The sequence below is a fragment of the Pongo abelii genome, chromosome 2 (genome assembly GCF_028885655.2).
Source record: "Pongo abelii isolate AG06213 chromosome 2, NHGRI_mPonAbe1-v2.0_pri, whole genome shotgun sequence".
NCBI classification, from domain to species: Eukaryota; Metazoa; Chordata; class Mammalia; order Primates; family Hominidae; genus Pongo; species Pongo abelii.
In genome coordinates this window covers 101,443,271-101,462,015 of record NC_085928.1, presented here as the reverse complement: position 1 = coordinate 101,462,015, position 18,745 = coordinate 101,443,271, and the positions used below count along the sequence as shown (strand labels likewise).

General features: G+C 41.7%; 2 protein-coding genes across 10 annotated transcripts in view; both read right to left on the bottom strand.

Moving 5' to 3' along the window:
- STIMATE (STIM activating enhancer) overlaps window positions 1-619 on the bottom strand; it is a 67,070-nt gene extending 66,451 nt beyond the window's left edge. The window contains exon 1 of the mRNA XM_009238918.4: window positions 320-619. Coding sequence (XP_009237193.3) covers window positions 320-479 — 160 coding nt within the window. The 5' untranslated portion in view covers window positions 480-619. The remainder of the gene's footprint in view (window positions 1-319) is intronic.
- A 5,707-nt stretch (window positions 620-6,326) lies between these two features.
- The window catches only part of SFMBT1 (Scm like with four mbt domains 1), a 147,740-nt gene continuing 135,321 nt past the window's right edge, over window positions 6,327-18,745 (bottom strand). For all 9 annotated transcript variants that reach the window (XM_054552076.2, XM_054552071.2, XM_054552077.2 and 6 more), the window contains 7 exons: window positions 16,224-16,363; window positions 15,285-15,394; window positions 13,764-13,939; window positions 10,299-10,477; window positions 9,813-10,058; window positions 8,857-8,985; window positions 6,327-8,021 (listed from right to left, as the gene is read on the bottom strand). In XM_054552076.2, coding sequence (XP_054408051.2) covers window positions 7,881-8,021; window positions 8,857-8,985; window positions 9,813-10,058; window positions 10,299-10,477; window positions 13,764-13,939; window positions 15,285-15,394; window positions 16,224-16,363 — 1,121 coding nt within the window. In that variant the 3' untranslated portion in view covers window positions 6,327-7,880. The remainder of the gene's footprint in view (window positions 8,022-8,856; window positions 8,986-9,812; window positions 10,059-10,298; window positions 10,478-13,763; window positions 13,940-15,284; window positions 15,395-16,223; window positions 16,364-18,745) is intronic.

Below are 18,745 nucleotides of genomic sequence, written 5' to 3'. Positions count from 1 at the left end.
CCTTGGGGGTCACGACTCCAGGCTGGGAAGTGGGGTAACAATTCGAGATGGTTAGGTGGGAGGTAGGCGAGTTTTAGACTGGCGTCTCAAAAGACAGACGTTTAAGGTGGAAAGGGGAAGGGTCACTCCTGGCTGGAGGCCACAGCGAGTAGGGGAGGGGCGCGGGCTACCCCTAGTGCAGGAATACCCAGCCTGGGTTTGCGGGGGAGGAGGAATTCGGGTCCCAAGGCCTGAACTCTTCGCGCAGGAGGGGCCTCCAGGGGGGCCGGGCCGCGGCTGCCGCGCAGGGCCTCCGGAGGGGCGGGGGTCCCAGACTCACGCATTAACGTGCTGAAGGCCACGACGCCGAGCAGCCCCTGCAGGAAGATGCCGAAGCTGTGCATGAGCGCGCCGCTCTCGCAGCGGCCCGCCCCGGACGCGACTGTGGAGGGCGGCCCGCCTGGCAGTCCCCGGCTCGCGTTCCCGGCGGGGCCCTGCATGGCAGGCCTCGCGGGAGGGGCGCGAGGGCCCAGGGCCCGCCCGGCCTCGCTGCCTGCCGGCGCAGCGCCGCCAAACCCGCAGCCGGGAGCCGGAGCCGAAGCCCGAGCCGGTACCTCCGCCCGGCCGCCGACTCCGCGCCGCGCGTAACCCGACGTCTGAGATCGCAGTGCCTGATTGGCGCAGCCAAGGTTGGGGCGGGCCTCGGCCGCAGCAGCTCTCCCCACTCCCCGAGGGGCGGGGCTCCGGCCGGGCCAGGGGGCGGGGTCGCGGGTCCCACTCCCCTCTCCAACCCCGCCACGCCCGCAGGTAGACAGGCCAAGTGAGCCGGGCACCGCAGACCGGAATGAGAGCTTGGGAATCACGAGCTCCAGGTCCGGAGGTAGGAGCTGGGACGGCCTGTGGTCAAATTATTTTTCCCTCTAAAGCAAATCCCTATATCCTAGAGAATTTATTAACATTCCTGAATTCCACCCTCAGAGATCCTGATTCAGTAGTTCTGGGGTGGGGCCCAATAGTTTGCAGCCTGGATTATTCTGAAGTGAATAAGGAAAATAATCTAAGACTGAGCACAGGAGTCTTCCTTCCAACCCAGACATTTGAGTCTTTTTCCTACTTCCCTAGCTAAAGGCTTATCAAGGCCCCAAGTCTATTTTCTTTTTTCATAGACATAATTTAAATGGTCACCTGAATCCAATCACTTTCATTTTGAAATATACCAGGTTTCACACTGAAAACCTGACGTGCACATGTCCCACCTTATTCACTTGGGGAGCACAACTACCTTTAGAGTGTAAAAGACAAATGGTTGGTATTTTCCAGGCTCCAACATCCCCCTGCACACACACACTCCCACCTAACCCTTTCCAACTTCTCAGAACCTGTGCTCTGCCTTTAACGAGACCCTGAGTCCCCATTCTGTCATCCATTCTCCCAGCCCAATCTGGGCTCTCTCTGGATACCCTCTTGTTGGTGCTCTAGAGCCACTGACCTTCCTGCTGCAGAATGTCAGTGAACACATGGTGTAAGTCCAGTTGACACTGAGCTACATGTTTTCAACAGTAAATATCATCTCTAGGAAAAAGTTTCCTATTAAATAGCCCCCCAGATTCCAATTACCTAAGAGGGTTAAATGCTACCTAAAAGCTTTCTTGGTGAACAGGACTATTAACCTGATTAGAGAATAAAAATGCAATTCTCCAGCCTTCTCTTACATTTTCACACCTCTGTGCCTTTATGTACCATTCTAGCTGCATGGATGCCATTCCCTTTTCCCTGCTCCATGAACTGCTCCTCATGCGTCAAAGCCTTTCTGACCTCCGTCTCCCTCTTGCTCCCACGTTACCTAGTGTGTACTGTTTCACCAAAACTTTTCAGACTGCTAAATTTGACAGCTGTACACATGTCTCTCTCCCGCAGCTAAATGTGAGCCTCCTGAGGGCAGGAATTATTTTTATTTACCCTTCAATTCAAATTCAGTATAATGCCTGGTACAGAGAACATGTGACAAAATGCTTAATTTAAATGGAATTTTAATTTATAAAATTTTAAACTCTCCACAAGTACTGGCCGTGGGCAAATACAGATTAAGAAAATAAATGGATAAGGGAAAATTAAAATTGCATGACTGTCTTTTAGTCTAAGAGGGATCTTATGAGGATGCTCAACAGTTAACAGTACATATTTAGAGAGAATCAAACAAGAGGCTACGTCTTAAAGCAGAAGAGATTATGATTGGGCATAAGGAGACTATTGATTGCTTGAAGACACAGACAGCTCAAGGAAAATTGGACACAGAGCTGAAAAGTGATGTTTTTGACAAAGAATTGTTCTGCACATCCAGCTGTGGAGGAATCCTTAAGGCTCACAGAGGAACAAACAAGAAGCAGTCTTCAGAGATCAGGGGCAGAATCCCCAATGCCAGGAGCAAGGTTGCTGTGGGGAAATTCTACTCTTCCTATCTTTCCTGAACTGGAATTAAAAAGCACCTAAATCCAGAAGATAAAGGATGAGACAGCAAGAGAGGGGGAAGAATTCTGGAGTTTTATTAAAGTAGGAAGGAACTTCTCATCCATTTGGAAATGATTCTCTGAGGTCCCGCTGGAAAGTTTTAAAAAATTTACTCTGGCCAAAATGCCTTCCTTGCTGTCAAATCAGCACAAAGTTAAGGTTAAACATAGCTTAAGACCTGTTTTCTTTAGTTTTCTCACAACCACTTAAAACTGTCATAACGTACCACCAGTTTATATACAATCATATTTACAAAAAAAAACACGCAAAATATTAATCCAAAATAGTTTTTTTTTAATCCTTTGAAGTTATACCATCAAACTTGATGGGAGTTATTTTAATAGGTATTCTTGTGCATACTTCTTAAGTGTACTTTTATCTTCAATGCATAACTTTTGAAATTAAGAGGAAAAACAGCAAGCAGGAAGGATACAATGCAATAAGCATTTGATTTTGTTCTAAATGAGCAGCTTTAAAAAAAAAAAGGTAAAATACATTAAACAAAGTGCATCAGTTCCAACAAGTTAGTATTAAAAAGAGGCCTAAGGACAGTGCTGGAACCAGCCAGGAGTCCCTCCCTGGCAGGCCTCTGATTGTCTTCAGAGAATATTCAATGAAAAAAAAAAAAAGGAAGAAAGGAAGGGAGGGGAAAAGAAATGAGCACTTAAAATCTCAAGAGAAACATTCAAACTACCTTCTCCAGAGATTCTTGCAAAAGGAGCTAACGGACTGCCCAACTTTAACTCTGCCTAAGCTTTGTAACCTCCCTCAGTCATCTGCTTTGTGACTTGATTTGCCCTAAAAGCCTACCCTCATCCTTTCAGCACTTTTGTCCACCTCCATTCTGCCAAGCTAGGTATGCAGTTAGATTGAATAAACCATGTAGAAACCCTCAGGCCTGAGTTTCCACACATCCTGAGAACAGGCACCCCCATCAGCAAATGGTGGCACCATTTCACCATTTGCCTCCAGAAATAATGGGAGACCCTTGCCTCCCACAGATCAGGGTCCGTGCTTTTCTGCTGGTGTTGGAGACTTATCTGGCAAGGCTGTGGCTTGCTTCTCTCTGAAAACAGTCCTTTGTGATAGGCCATAGCACCAGGACAGACCCAATGGTGTATTAAGTCAAAAAAGACACAAGAAGAGGGAGTTTTAGGCCTACTTCTCTATCTCCCCAACTCTCCACTCCTGGTTTTGCTGGTTCTTGTGAAAATCTCAGGCTTCTTAAACACCATACCCAAGAAAATGACTCTGCAGTGCATTTGCCGCCCACCACCTTCTACACCTCCCCATAAAGCTGCCCTCAGAAACAAGGCTACCTGTGTGGTCTGGGACAAGTACTGAAAAAACAGCCCTGGAACCACCCTTGGAATGGGCCTGGAACCAGATCCATTTGGACTGAGCATTGAATTTAAAACTTATGCCCAAACTCTAAGTCATAGGTAGCTTGTTTGGATAAATTCAAGTTTCCAAAGTATGCACATTCTCACATAAGGGGTGGGAGTCATCAAAACTCACTAGTAAAACATCTAAAGCGAACAAAGTCAAGGAAGAATTATAATCGCAGGAAAGTAACATTTCTTTTTGGTTTTGCAGGAGGCTCTCTGTCTTACGATTTCTGAGTCAGCACCATGACAAACATATGGTTGCTTACAGTGGACCCAGGAGCAAGGAAATCCAAGCTTGAAAAGGGGGCATCTGGTCCCCACCAAGATTTATACTTCATTTTTGGTAGTGATGCCTTTTTCTCATTTAGCTTCATAAGACCAACAGATTTCCTACTGGTAACACAGAACACTTCTGAACTGGTGTGTGCACACACGGCACATCCTCAATATACAGGATCTGAGTTCAAATCCAGGGTGTGTTCCACTGTTGATCAATTAAACCAGTAAATGGTGTCTCAAATAGAACAATCTTTGGTGATATAGGTGCCAAGGAAATATAATTGCCTATGATAGTTTTCCCAAATGTTCCCATCTAGATCGCCTGATGTTCTATGTGTCCCTCAGAAACACTTTTTGGCTTGAGAGAGGGAAATGATTCTGCGTCCCACCCTACCTAAGACCTCCTAAAGCTTTTAAATTGTATTCAGGTACCACATTAGTGACTGAATTGGTACTAGAGAGCAAGTAAAGTGTATCCAGGTCCTCTGGAAGCTAAGATCCAATGTCTTCTCACTCACAGTGAGAATATTTTACTTCCAGGAGAAAAGGCATATTAAGGCTAAGTTCTGAACTAGTTTTCTATGTTTGCTTCTACCATAAGTCAATAAATATTTACCAAGAAGCTCATCTTTTCCAGAGGTTAGTAAGTACCCTTCCCTGACCTCACATATCTATAACATAGATAAATGCTAGGAGCCACCTGCATTGCTGAACAAAGGCAGATAGGGTGCAAGCTTTCATAAATGCATTCCCTGCGTTAGCCACTTCAACTCTGCTTCAAATGAGAAGGATGAAGATGGTTTACAAAGGAAAACAGCATAGTTCCCAGAGGCCCTCAAAATCGAGTCAAAATGTCACAGAAAAATCTGCATGTGCAGCAAAAAGGTTTCCCTAGCACACTAATGTAGCAGTAATAGTCTAATATTGGTCAGCCAGCTTTTCAAAGTCCAGAAGGATGAAATAGTCCATTAACCTGTTTTCTAAACTTGTCAATTCAGGGTAAAAAAATGGGTCATGAAAAATTTTCTGACCTCAGGCAGGCTGTGGGCTCAGCTGCAGGTGAAATCCAGACAAATGCAGTCCCTTCACAATGTAACAGTTACACATTTAAGAAGTTGGTCTCTCTAAAAAACAAAGTTCTTGCACCTGTGTGCAACATACCAACATTTTACCCCAACATGGTGAGCTATTATCTGGCTTGAAATCTGTTTCAGCATCACAGTAACCAGAACATCATTGTTATCCAGCCCAGTCCCAGCAGCTTTGTGAGGTAAATTAAGTCCAAATTTTAAGTTAAAAAAGTGCCCTGTGCTAAATTCCCAATTATCCTCGCTTACATAATATATGGGAGTCGGGGCTGGGGGACATAATTCTTTATGCAATTGCCTAATAAACTATGCCTTAATAGAAGAATGCAAGAAATATTAAGGGAAACTCAACTTACTTGACCATTTAGAGTCAGCCTTTCTCTAGGAGAAGGCTGAACCTGAATAATCATGGTATAAACAAGCCTGTTGGGCTCTGACTCTACTCAGATCAGAGACTACTTAGGGCTGTATGTTTCGCCCTTCGGGGCCTTCATCCCCTCACCTGTGAAGGGAGATGATTCTTAATTCTGTGATTTCTGGAGAAGTCAAAAGAGAGACAAAATAAAGCATTCATTGTTTTTGTGTTTGTTAAATTCCCTCTTATAGGAAATATATTTCACTTTCCTAAATAAGATAATACCACGAGGCCCTAAACATTAATTCCAGAAATTGTTCCATTGTTCTTCCTCAAGGGGCCCTCTTTTCCTTTGTACCTTGACTGAACTCTCAGGAAATTTCATTAAGCAAGATTACCATCACTACCCACCGAAAGCTTAATGTTTAATGCTAATTATTCCCTAGCATTCCCTATATATCTTTCTCTTCCACAGACACAGAATTAAATTTTTAAAAACTGGATATCTAAGTTTCAAACATATTAATTTTTACTTAAATGAAGCTTCTTCCCAGATAGAGCTGGTAGGAACCTAAGCGAAGAGTTAATGATTTAATGTATGATTTAGTTGCAGGGCTTGAGTTAAGTTGGTTTATGAATTACCCAATGAAGACAGGCTCCAGATTATTCGCCAATGTCCACAAAAATAGGTTGGGGTGGTGGGGAATGGGAAAAAAAAATCACAATCAGTTAAAATTTGCTGTAATATTTCCTTATATTTGAGAGCCAGTTTGCAGGATTAAAACATTTTCAAATCTTGAGGAAGAATGATTGGGTTATAAATTTGCAGGTGATTAGGATAAAAAAACATTCAGCAAAGCAAACCATTTAAGGGAGACAACCTATGTATGTTTTTCCTCACTCCTCATGACTAGAATAGTGCAGCAAACGCTATTATTCTATAATAGCTAGCAATGGAATCATAAGTGAAAATTCACCTGGAGTTTCATGTTAACTTGAGCTGGGCTAAAAGACACACTTAAAAGAATACTGAGTTGTTTAAATGGGAATCCTCGGACTAAAGATTATATTCAATTTAAAGGATTAGCTGAAAAAAGTCTAAGTGTGGCTAGGCAAAGAGGTTTCCAGAATCCTTAACCACGTCTCAGTATTTATCCTGCCACTGAGGACGCTGCTACAGAAACTCCATGCTCTGCGTTACCCTCCAAAACATGTTTTCTGTGCTGTGCTTCTACACTGGAGACACCTGGAAAGAAGGGCAAATGGGCTTCGCTGTGGGTCCATGGAACACCTACTGATTTTCACCCAAAGTAAAGACCTTAGAAATGAAACAGAGGTAGACAAACAACTCTAGAGAAAAGTAAACACAAAATAAAAGTCACTGAAGTCCCTCTGAGAATGAATAAGAAGAGGGCAATTAAATGGAAATACTAACAGTCTTGGTGATGTTACTTAACACAGGCAGCCCAGGCTGGGTCAAGATGGAGAACAGTAACAGTAGAGTTCTCAGATCAGGTCAGTTAAGGAACTGGTGTAAGTGCCCCATATAATGCTTTTAAGAAAGCAAACAGTTCCCCCCCCTTCAAATTCTGTCATAATTTTAGTGTTCATGTAGCTTAAAAATTGCATCATACAAAAAACCTCATACATGGCTGTAAGCTCAATTATCAACAGAGGTAGTAAACAAAGGAACTCCTAAGAATCAATTTTAAAATGATCAAAGTGTGACTATACATTCAAAACCCTAGAGCCACATAATCATCCCCAAAATGAACTGTTTTAATTTTAAAAAGCTTAAAAACACAATGACAATGAAGCACTGATATGCCTTAGGAACAGTGCCAAATCAGTGCTGACTTAAAGCTAGGTCCTCTCTTTCCAAGAAAAAGAAAGCAGAGAACAAAGTTCAATCTACAATGGGAGGGAACAGAATGAAAACAACCAAAAGGGTGCTTTCCAGCAGCCTAGGTTATTCTTTGTTTTCAGGCCACACCACTGGAAATGCTTTTCTTCTTATATAAGTCTTTTCCTCACAACCTTTATTTTTTTAAAACTGCCATCTGCTGAACAAGAGATGTCCACATTTCCACCAGCAGGTGATCCACTTCTGTGCACAGTTTTTGCTTCCTCACTGTGAGTCCTCCTTCCCCGAAAGTGCAAAGAGAGCAAGCTGATACCTGCAGGCCCCAGAGCCCCAGGACTATTCCAGCTCCACTTATAAAGCAGGGTGGAGGATTTGCTGCATTTGTGCTTCAAAGATCCAGCTCACTTTGGTTGTTCTTCTCAGTTGGCAAACTGCTCATAAAAAGCAAACTTGATCCTCTCTATGTGATGGCAAAGTTTGATGGCAGGGCCCAATTTTAAGTCCATGCATTCTTGAACAGTGGGAAGGGTAAGGAGCAACAGGGCCTGCCCGTCAATTTCCTGTTAAAGCATAAAAGACAAATTATCTGTGATGTGCACATGAAAGGCAGCTTGATCATGACAGCCTCTCCTCACTTTAGCTTTGTCAAAACTGGAATCCCTATGCTTTCCTTTCCTTACTTTTTCGTCTTAGGTATCACATACTTCCTTTTAAGTGACTCCATAGTCTTCCATACTAATGAAGCTTCAGAATTAATAAAGTTTTACTGAGGACAATAAAGTTTTACCAAGGATAAGAATCCATTCCACAGAGTCTCTTCCCCATAGAAATTTAGTAAACTGACTAGCCATGTAACTGGCAACTAATTGTGCCATCTTTTTAGAGGGTTCCTTCTAAATCTGAAACAAAGGATTAACTATCAACTTCAATGTTTTCCTACTCTGTAACATTCATAAAAACCCGATAAGCTCTTGAACCTCCCTAATTTTCTAAACAAAACATTTCAATGTTTAAGGCCACTGACTGTGTTTCAGCAAGCTTGCCTTAAAACTTATCACCACTCCAGAGCCTAATGTGACAGATGCTATGTTTTTTAAACAAGCAAATCATTATTTTTGAAAAGATGTGGACAATTAAGCATGGTATGCTTGATATTGCAGGGATGGAATCAAATTGTTAGGAAAAACTGGAATGCAATGATAATCTCCTTCAACTATGAAGCAAGTCTGATAAATAACTTTTTATCATCTTTGACTCCTAAAAATGGAATTAAGACAATTCTTTTCTTTTGGATCAAAACAATTTTCCTAAAACTTGTAAATAAATTGTTGACTATTACATCCATAATTTATTGCTAAAGAGACATTACTAAAAATTATAGGTATCTGTGATTACCTGGTCTAGGAATATTCTTGCTAATGGAGCACAGTCAGTGGATCTGATGAACCGCACAACGTCTGCCACACTCCACTTCAAGGGGTTACTGTCCAGGTGAAGCCTTTCAGCAACTTCGATCCTTATTTCCTTCATTCCCCACAACACAATCAAACCAAATGGTGTTAAGGCTATTTTATTCTAAAAAAGTCTCTCTACCTAAATTCATAATCTTTCAAGACATGATTTAAAGTGGTCTTAGGACATGATTTCTCCCAGCAAAGATGGCAAAGACCCACGTGCATCAGGTACTCAGGAAATGTCTGTCTTTTATAATACGAAGTATCAATGGGAAAGAATTTATCTCAAAGTTTCAGCACAGATAATTTAGACAATTTAACTAAGAAAAACAGGGTGCTGAAGAGAAGGGGATGATAATTCCATTGAGAGAAGGCTTAACTAAACTACCAGGAAGAATCTTTACTGCTTCTGTTCATGGAATATTCTTAAAAAGCAATCTAGTTTTTGAACACTAAATTGTTCTTTAGTGTTATATATATGTTATAAAATGTTCATACCCATATAGTAAATATATTAAGCCAAATGGCTTAACCAGAATCAAAAGGATAACTTTTTTCTACAAAACCATATATATTATGAAACATATTAAAAAGGCAGTTTTCCCAAAAATAAATGACAAGGTACAAATAAGCTAGCAATGGGGCTTTTTTTGTTGTTGTTGTTGTTAAAACAAGCAGCTACTTGGAGAGAGACTTTCCCCCGATAAGTAGGTGATCTCAACTAATTCTTGAAACACATGTAAATCACTGCATTTGGGGTCACTTTACAAGAGACCCTGGAAATTCTACGTAAGTCTGTATTGAAAGAAGTAGAATGCCAATATCACTAATAATCATATTCCAGATGGAAATTCCAGAGAGAAAGAAATAAAAAAGAAACTATTTTTTAAATGGTACCTTTGGTGAAGGAGGTTTATTTTCATCGTCAGAAAATGAAAAGGTGCGAAGCTCCCTTTTTCTCCTTTGTCTATCTGGAGGCAGCGATGTGGATATCTCACTTTGGGTGGGAGAAGAGGAGCATGACTTTTTTTCTGACATTTCTGATTCTTCCTGCAGCTCATCCTGCTGCTCGGATGTACTGCCTTCACTTAGGGAATCATCATCCCCTTCATCTGGGTCATCCTCATCTTCACCCCCACTTCCCTGCAGGAAAAGGAGAGAAGTCTCATTGAAATTCAGGACATCAATCCCAGGTTTCATATGATTTAAAAAAAATAATAAAGAAAGAAAAGAAATTCAGGACAAACCAGTTCTTGGGCCACAAAACCATCTTCTATTGGCCAGAGATCTGAGTTAGAAAGACCTGCAGGTATTGTGTGTTCATACTATAAAGCAGTGGTCACTTGGCTTCGCGACATTACAGGCACATCACAGATCTCATACCTGGGGAGAGCCCGCTGGGGTATTATCAACAGATGCAGAGGAGCGTTTCTTCTTATGAACAAAAACATTTTTCCGCCTCTTTCTCCTCTTACTGGCTTTTTTCAGGGCACAAGCTAAGTTACTATGCCCACCAGGTGGCCTCCCAATTCTTTTATTTTTCTTCTTTCCGTAATAGTGTGCTAAATGTGGATGACAAAGAAAAATGAAATAGCTTCAGTATTTTTGTGTACCTCAAAACCACAAGAGATTTTATTAGCATAGCAAAAAACAGGTACATTGTATTTGATTGGGGTTTAAATTCCATAGAGTGGAATAAACAGATCTGAAGTGCACGGTTTGACTAGTACTGAATGATCCCTCCATATCAAAGTATACAGAACATCTTCAACCCAGAAAGCTCCCATGGTCCCTTCCCAGTCAGTACCCCTTACTAGAAGCAGCCACTATTCTAAACACTATCACTATAGGTTAGCTTTGCCTCTATGGAACCACACAGTAAGCACGTTTTTGTGTGTGACTTTTTTTTTTTTTTTTTTTTTTTTTGAGATGGAGTCTTGCTCTGTCGCCAGGCTGGAGTGGAGTGGCATGATCTCGGCTCACTGCAACCTCCGCCTCCCAGGTTCAAGCAATTCATCTGCCTCAGCCTCCTGTGTAGCTGGGATTACAGGCACACACCACCATGCCCGGCTAATTTTTGTACTTTTAGTAGAGACGGGGTTTCACCATGTTGGCCAGGATGGTTTCAATCTCTTGACCTCATGATCTGCCCGCCTCGGCCTCCCAAAGTGCTGGGATTACAGGCATGAGCCACCATGTCCAGCCATGTGTGACCTCTTTTACTAGGCATAATGTTTTTGAGTCATGTGCTTTATTGTATGTTTCTTTTCTATTTGGATATCTGGTTGTACCAGTGCTATTTGTTAAAAAGAATTTCCTTTCTCCCTTAAATTTCTTCATCTCTCTTGTTGAAAATCATTTAACCATGTTAAGTTTGGCTCTATTTCTGGACCCTGTGGTCTGTCCCATTGTTCTATTTGACTATTCTTTTTTTTTTGAGACAGAGTCTGTCACCCAGGCTGGAGTGCAGTGGCGCGATCTTGGCTCACTGCAACCTCCACTGCCTGGGTTCATGTGATTCTCCTGCCTCAGCCTCTTGAGTAGCTGGGACTACAGGCGTCCGCCACCACACGCCCAGCTAATTTTTGTATTTTCACTACAGACGGGGTTTCACCATGTTGGTCGGGCTGGTCTTGAACTCCTGACCTCAGGTGATCTGCCCGCCTCGGCCTCCCAAAGTGCTGGGACTACAGGTGTGAGCCACCACACCCGGCTTGACTATTCTTTAATGCCACACTCTTGATTATTGTAACTTTATGGTTAAAAAAAGAGAGAGATTAAGTTTTCCAACTTTATTCTTTTTTCCAAATTGTTTCAGCTATCCTAGATCCTCTGCCTTTTCACATAAATTTTAGAATATACATTCCAGAAATGAAACATACATATTCTAGCTGAGTTATGTATTAAAGTAATATCAAAATATAATACAATTTTATGAAAAAAATTGAAATTTTCTAAAGGATATGAATCCATTTGACATCATTCAAATTACTAACTGGGAAAAATTATAACTGTCCTTCTAAATTCTAGGCTAATTTCAACTATATTATTGTGAAAGATAAATTCAGACAAAAAGCACAATAAAATCCACATATCTTCCCCTCACATATCTTCCTTCAGAGTAGTGTACTTATGTATGTATTTATATGAATAGTATTTTTCACTCAGCTCCTAATAATTGCAGTTTCCTAAACTAAGTGCTGAGTCTGATATAAGAGGCTAAGATAATTCCTACTCTTAAGGAGTTTACAATCCAATAAATATAAATAGAAACTAGAAGGTTAGACTTATAAGATTTTGTAATTTAAATACTGATTAGAAGCTCGTCATACTAAGTATGGACCTTGGATCAATAGCATCAGTGGCATCTGGGAACCTGTTGGAAATGCAGATAGATACTCAGGACCCAGATACCCACAGACCTGATACATCAGAAGCTCCATTTTAACAAGCTCCTTCAGTGATCTGCATGCACTATAGTTTAAGAGGCACAGATCCCTAAAAGAAATCTTTCCATTTTAACAAGGTAAAAATCCTTCTCTGTATTGATTCTCCCAAGTGACATAGGGCTCGTGGGATTTAAGGAAAGGTAGGATCAGAATTTTGTCTTTGGGTGGCAATGCCTTGACAAGGCTCCAAATTGTAAATTTCATCCTATGTGACCCCTGCCTCAGTTTCTCAAAGGAGAAGATAAGCAAGGACAGCGAATAGGTGCTATGACAATTCAAGGTGAGGTTGCAACTACCTCCTCTCCTATTTCCACCTCCCCAACTAGTGTGGCTTCATTGCTGCTCTTCAGAGACACTAAGCAAGCTTCTGCCTCAAGCCTGTGCCCTTGATGCCCCCTCCCCAGAACACTCCCATCCAGCTCTCTGCACAGCTGGCTCCCGTTTCCTTCAAGGTGTTACCTGTCAGAAAGACTTCCCTGACCCCTTGCATAAACAGCACCCCACCTCCCAGCCTTCCTCACTGTCCTATTTTGCTTGTCCACCTTGCTTCACTGTTCCCCACAGTATTTCTCTAAATACTGACCTCTCTCTAAATTTCTTCCCTTGTTCGTTATCTGTCTCCCACATTAAAGGTAAACTCACTGAGGATAGGAATTTGTTTTCTTTATTGTTGTATCCCAGTGTTAGAACAACATAAGCACACAATGAGCACAAAATATATACTTGCAGATTGTATGAATGAATTACATATCCTATTAGATACAATAACTAATTTATATACATGCTATATATAAAAGTTGGCACACTAAAGCCCATGGGTCAAGTCTGGCCCATGACCTGTTTTGGTATAGCCCCCAGGCCAAAAATTACCCTTACATTTTTTAAAGGGTTCTTTTTTTTTTGGAGACAGAGTCTCGTTTTGTCACCCAGGCTGGAGTGCAGTGGCGTAATCTCAGCTAACTGCAACCTTCATCTCCCGCTTTCAAGTGATTCTCCTGCCTCAGCCTCCCAAGTAGCTGGGATTACAGGCATGTGCCACCACACCCAGCTAGTTTTTCTATTTTTAGTAGAGACGGAGTTTCACCATGTTGGCCAGACTGGTCTCGAACTCCTGACCTCAAGTGATCCGCCTGCCTCGGCCTCCCAAAGTGCTGGGATTACAGGCAGGAGCCACCACACCCGGCCAAAAGGGTTCTTAAAAAATGAAAACACAACACATAGAAAAAGAATATGTGACAGAAAGCATATGACCCACAGCATGAAATATTTATCATCTGGCCCTTTACAGAAGAAGTTCGTGTGCCTCTGCTATATATGAATGTCTGTAAAGTAAGAAACTTTCCAAGATGTAAGGTATGGTCAGCTGCTATGGTTAACACACTGGAAAAACATGACTTACTGTATTTGGTCTTTGTAAGTACAGAACAGTTCTCAGAACACTTATCCAGAACCATCCGTGGACCGAAGAGGTTAGGACAGCATTCCAGTTTGATACAGGTTTGCCGGCAGAATTCAGTCACCCGATCTGCTGTTTTCACTATCTCAACAGTAGCCCGATAACTCTTTCCTTTATATCTGCCATTGGAAGACATCAGATGCCAAATATATTGGGCTAATGATTACCCAGAGAAAAATCAAACATATTAATACACCTAAAAAAATTTTTGCTTCTTGGAATATTCTATGTCCTTTATAGTTCAAGGGCCCTGAAAACAACAAGGAAGTTCTGCATATTGAACTTAAATCAAATTAAATCTGGTAAGCTATGACAACTAAAAGCTGAGTTATTTAAATTAGCAAAATTAAGCTCCTGCTTTCTGTTCCTAAGTTAAGGTTTTCAAATAGTAATTTCACTAACTGCTCTAAAAAGAAAAGTGACTTTTCACTAAGTCTTTCTTTACCCTTGGCAGTGATCCTCAGACTGTTATCCAAGGACCAGTATGACCTGCCAATTGCCATCCATCCATGACAAGATCAGAAAGCAAGAGTACATGTTTATAACATTTCACAGTAATTTGAAAAAGGAATTTTATGTCTCTTACATCTAATAACAAAAATTGTTCTTGCATTTTTATGTCTTAAATTTCTTATTTCCTTTCTGTTTTTGAGATAGAGTCTCGCTCTGTCACCCAGGCTGGATGAAGTGCAGTGGCATGATCTCGGCTCACTGCAACCTCCGCCTCCCAGGTCAAGAGATTCTCCTGCCTCAGCCTCCCAAGTAGCTGGGATTACAGGCACGCCACCACACCTGGCTAATTTTTGTATTTTGAGTAGAGACGGGGTTTCACTTTGTTGGCCAGGCTGGTCTTGAACTCCTGACCTCAGGTGATCCGCCCGCCTCAGCCTCCCAGAGTGCTAGGATTACAGGTGTGAGCCACGGTGCCTGGTCTTAAATTTCGTATTTCTTATAATTCATTCTATCATATTTTATAAATGTATTGATCCATGAAAGAATGGAAATCTAAAAAAGAAAAACAAGCCCGGTCCTTCACCACAAATAGCTGAAAAAGCCCTGCCTAAGGAAACATAAGGCTTCGATATTATCCACAGAACTGATTCTGTGAATTTTTTGTTTGTTTGTTTGAGACAGAATCTCCCTCTGTCACCCAGACTAGAGTGTAGTGGCACAATCTCGGCTCACTGCAACCTCCGCCTCCTGGGTTCAAGCAATCCTCCTGCGTCAGCCTCCCAAGTAGCTGGGACTACAGGCGTGTGCACCGTGCCCGGCTAATTTTTGTATTTTTAGTAGACGGGGTTTCATCATGTTGACCAGGCTGGTCTTGAACTCCTGACCTTGTGATCCGCCCGCCTCGGTCTCCCAAAGTGCTGGGATTACAGGTGTGAGCCACTGTGCCCCGCCGATTCTGTGACTTTTTAAAGACAAGTAAAAGTAAAGAGTAAAAACAAGTAGTCCACTCACTTGGCTTTTAGGACTTCCCCACATCCGTGCCACACAGAGTCTTTGTCCAGCTGGAGCTCCCGAAGGACACGGCTGGGTTTGTAGGCTGCATTGATAAGTAAAGTGAGGACCTGAGCTCAGTTTTAAAGCAGAAACACAGATTGGGAAGGAGAAAAGCAGACCATTAGAATCTTGTCATCTCTTCCTTAAAATGTTAAGGTTATTTAGGAGGTTAATTCTAGTCATATGAATTAACAAATGTTAACAAAATAATAGTATCAGAGATACTACAGCCACCCAAAGATGCAGATAAGAGAGTAACCAGATCCTCTTCAACATTTTTTAAATGTTATGGTCAGGAAAAAAACAGGTACCATGATCTTCAAATTGCTCCAGAACATGCTTCCAAATGCTTTTCCAGCCACGGTACACACAGAAAATTATATTTGTTTGGACCACTGTGTAGACAGCTGAGCCTTCTTGTGGCTGGAGGAGTCTGGTCCAGACGCTCTGGCTTCCCCAGATCCTGACTTGCCACCCTGAGGGCTGAAAGGTCTCTTATCTGTTACTTGCAGCATATCACACTGGCTGGGAAGAACAGAAAGCCCAGCACATGTGTAGCTTTATCATGGCCGCTAGGTTAATGCCACATAGCCACAGCCTTTCAGTCATAGAGTAACCTCACAGTTCACTTTTGTATAGCTCTTTTCTGGTCTCTGACAGAAGACCTTTCTACCCTGACAGAGGTGAACCTGCTGTGTGAAGAGCTGTTTACGTGAATGTTTTCTAGGGAGGAGAAATAATTACATACCCTCTTCACTGTCCAAAATATGAGAAAAGTTAGTAACTTTTGATAAAACCTAGAACTGTCACATCTATGGCATGTGGCTCTCTGTAGAAATGACCATAGGAGAATGCTGTGAAATTTCCAAGTTATTTTGCTCTAGGCCAGAACCTTACCTCTCTAAGGACCAGAACACAGTTCCCAGGTCCTACACATTGAGGCAGCTCAGCAATTCTTCCTTTGTTAAGATATGGCCCTGAGAAGCAACGGTGGTTGAAGTATATCTTTGGACAGCAATATTTTCCATTAATCATAACTGGGAAATGAAGAAAAACAAATATTCAAAACAGTCATTCTCTACCCCATGTTTCCAAAGCTGAACTGCCAGGGAAGAAAAACCAAGCACATGTACCATTATATTAATATAAAGTTTGGAATTACTTATTTTAAAGCTTAACATGTTGTCTGAGAATGCTCTTAAGTAACTTACAGAGCTTATCACTGCTGAAATCAAACACGGTCCTGAATTAACATGCTAATTAGTTCCTAGGTTAATGCAAAATTGATAGAAGAACCCTATCTTCTATTAATAAAGAAAGTGGAGAGTGTATTTCAAGAACACATGAGGATTCTGGACGATCAATGATTTCTTTTCCAGGTCTTCAAAAACCAACTTTCAATAATCTATTCTGGAATATTTATAGAAATTGTTGAATATTATTTAGAATTACAGTTTGTCTCCTAAAAACCACCAAACTAATATATTAGCAGCCTTTGATGTTGTGAGAGCTCTCCCATCTCTGAGATTTCTCAGAGGGCTAAAAGTATGCTGTGACCACATCTCTAAGTTTTTTTTGTACTGTGGGGTATAACTGGGTCTAGAGACCCTTTTCTTCAACTATTTGTCTGTATCAATACTGTCCTTCAATTTAATGTTTTTAAAAAATCCCCTCATAGTGGTAGGCATGTCAGCTGTTGAATGTAAAAAATTCAAAGACAGTAAAATACTGCTATAAAGCACAGAGAAGCTCTTCTAATAGATACACCTGTTAATCCAATGTTAAGGAAAGATATGTGCACACTGCCCATTGTTGATAGGATCCTGCAGTTCATAATGTTTTCTCTTTATTTGAGAATAGTCATGGCCAGGTGTGGTGGCTCATGCCCGTAATCCCAGCAATTTGGGAGGCCAAGGGGGGAGCACGTCGCTTGAGTCCAGTTCAAGACCAGCCTGGGTAACACAGTGAAGCCCCATCTCTACAAAAAAACAAAAACAAAAACAAAAAAATCAGCCACACGTGGTGGCATATGCCTGTGGTCACAGCTACTCGGGAGGCTGATGTAGGAGGACAGCTTGAGCCCAGGAAGTGGAGGTTGCAGTGAGCTGATATCACTCCACTGCACTCCAGCCTGGATGACACAGTGAGACCCTGTCTCAAAACAAAACAAAACAAAAAAAACGATGGTCTATCATAGTGGCCAGTATGCTGGTGCTCACATTTCCAGTTGAACCCTACAACCCAAATGCCTCTCTTCAGAATTAAGGCACTCATACCCCTGCTGCTGGGTATGTTGGCAGCTTACAGCTCCCAGTTTTAAGTCTATTCTGGAATCACCCTGAACTGGGTACTGCTCTCAGCAGGAGAAGGCCACCTTGCCCCTTGTGAGGTGGGGAGGGAGCAGTGGCTTACTTCCAATAACTGGTCAGTAAAGTGTGGCCACCACACCTGAATTAGGATCAACTCTGAGTGGTTAGATCAGCTTCAGGGCTCCCAGTGGAACTAGAAGAAACTTCTGTTGCAACTGCATCATGGTTCAACTTATCTCTCTGCCCAATCCTACTTCCTTTACTCCTTTGAAGGAGCTGTTCCCAAAAATACTCCCCAATGAAACTCCTGAATGCGTATGTCAGAGTCTCAGACTCTGTTTCCCAGGGAACCTGACCTATGACAAAACCCAAACCAAAAGGCCTTGGCTGAGGTTGTGCAGAAGATATTAATGTCTTAAATTCTGTGGTTTCAGTAGGCATTCGAATGGCCAGGAATGCATCAAAAGCAAGGAGTTACACAGTCCTAACCCTCTATGTACAAATGATGTAATGAAAAGGCAGTAGGTAGAAGAGACAGAAGTACAGGTTTCTAATTTGTGAAAGACTTCAGTTTCATTTCTGGTCTTTCTACTCATAAGCTGTGTGATCTCTCTGAGCTTCGATTTCTCTTCTAGGCATTTACTAAATATCATCCGAATGTGCAATCTGTGCTAGAATACACACAGCCAGGATGCTAAACATTATACAACAAGCACGTGGAAGTTAAGAATAGTTCAAGAGAGAACCCTGGACAAAAGGCTTGAACCTCCAGCAAGGATTTTTCTCTCATTTATCAGGCATTGCCTCTGGGACAATTTCTTTTTCCATTGCTTTATTTTTTTCACATAAATTGTGAAATTTATATACGAAGTATGCATATCATAAAAAAGGGTTTTAAAAAGAATAAACTTCTACCTCTCAACCATCTAGCTTAAGAAAGAACACTGCCTGAAAAACTTCCGGTTCTTTAGCTAAAGTCAAGGATGGTAACATCGGCCTTCTGAGCCCTTGGCACACAACGGGTGATCAGTAAAGAATAGCTACAATTATTAGAAATGAATGGAACTATCAGCCTAGAGATGATTATTTAACTAAACACATCTTAGACAG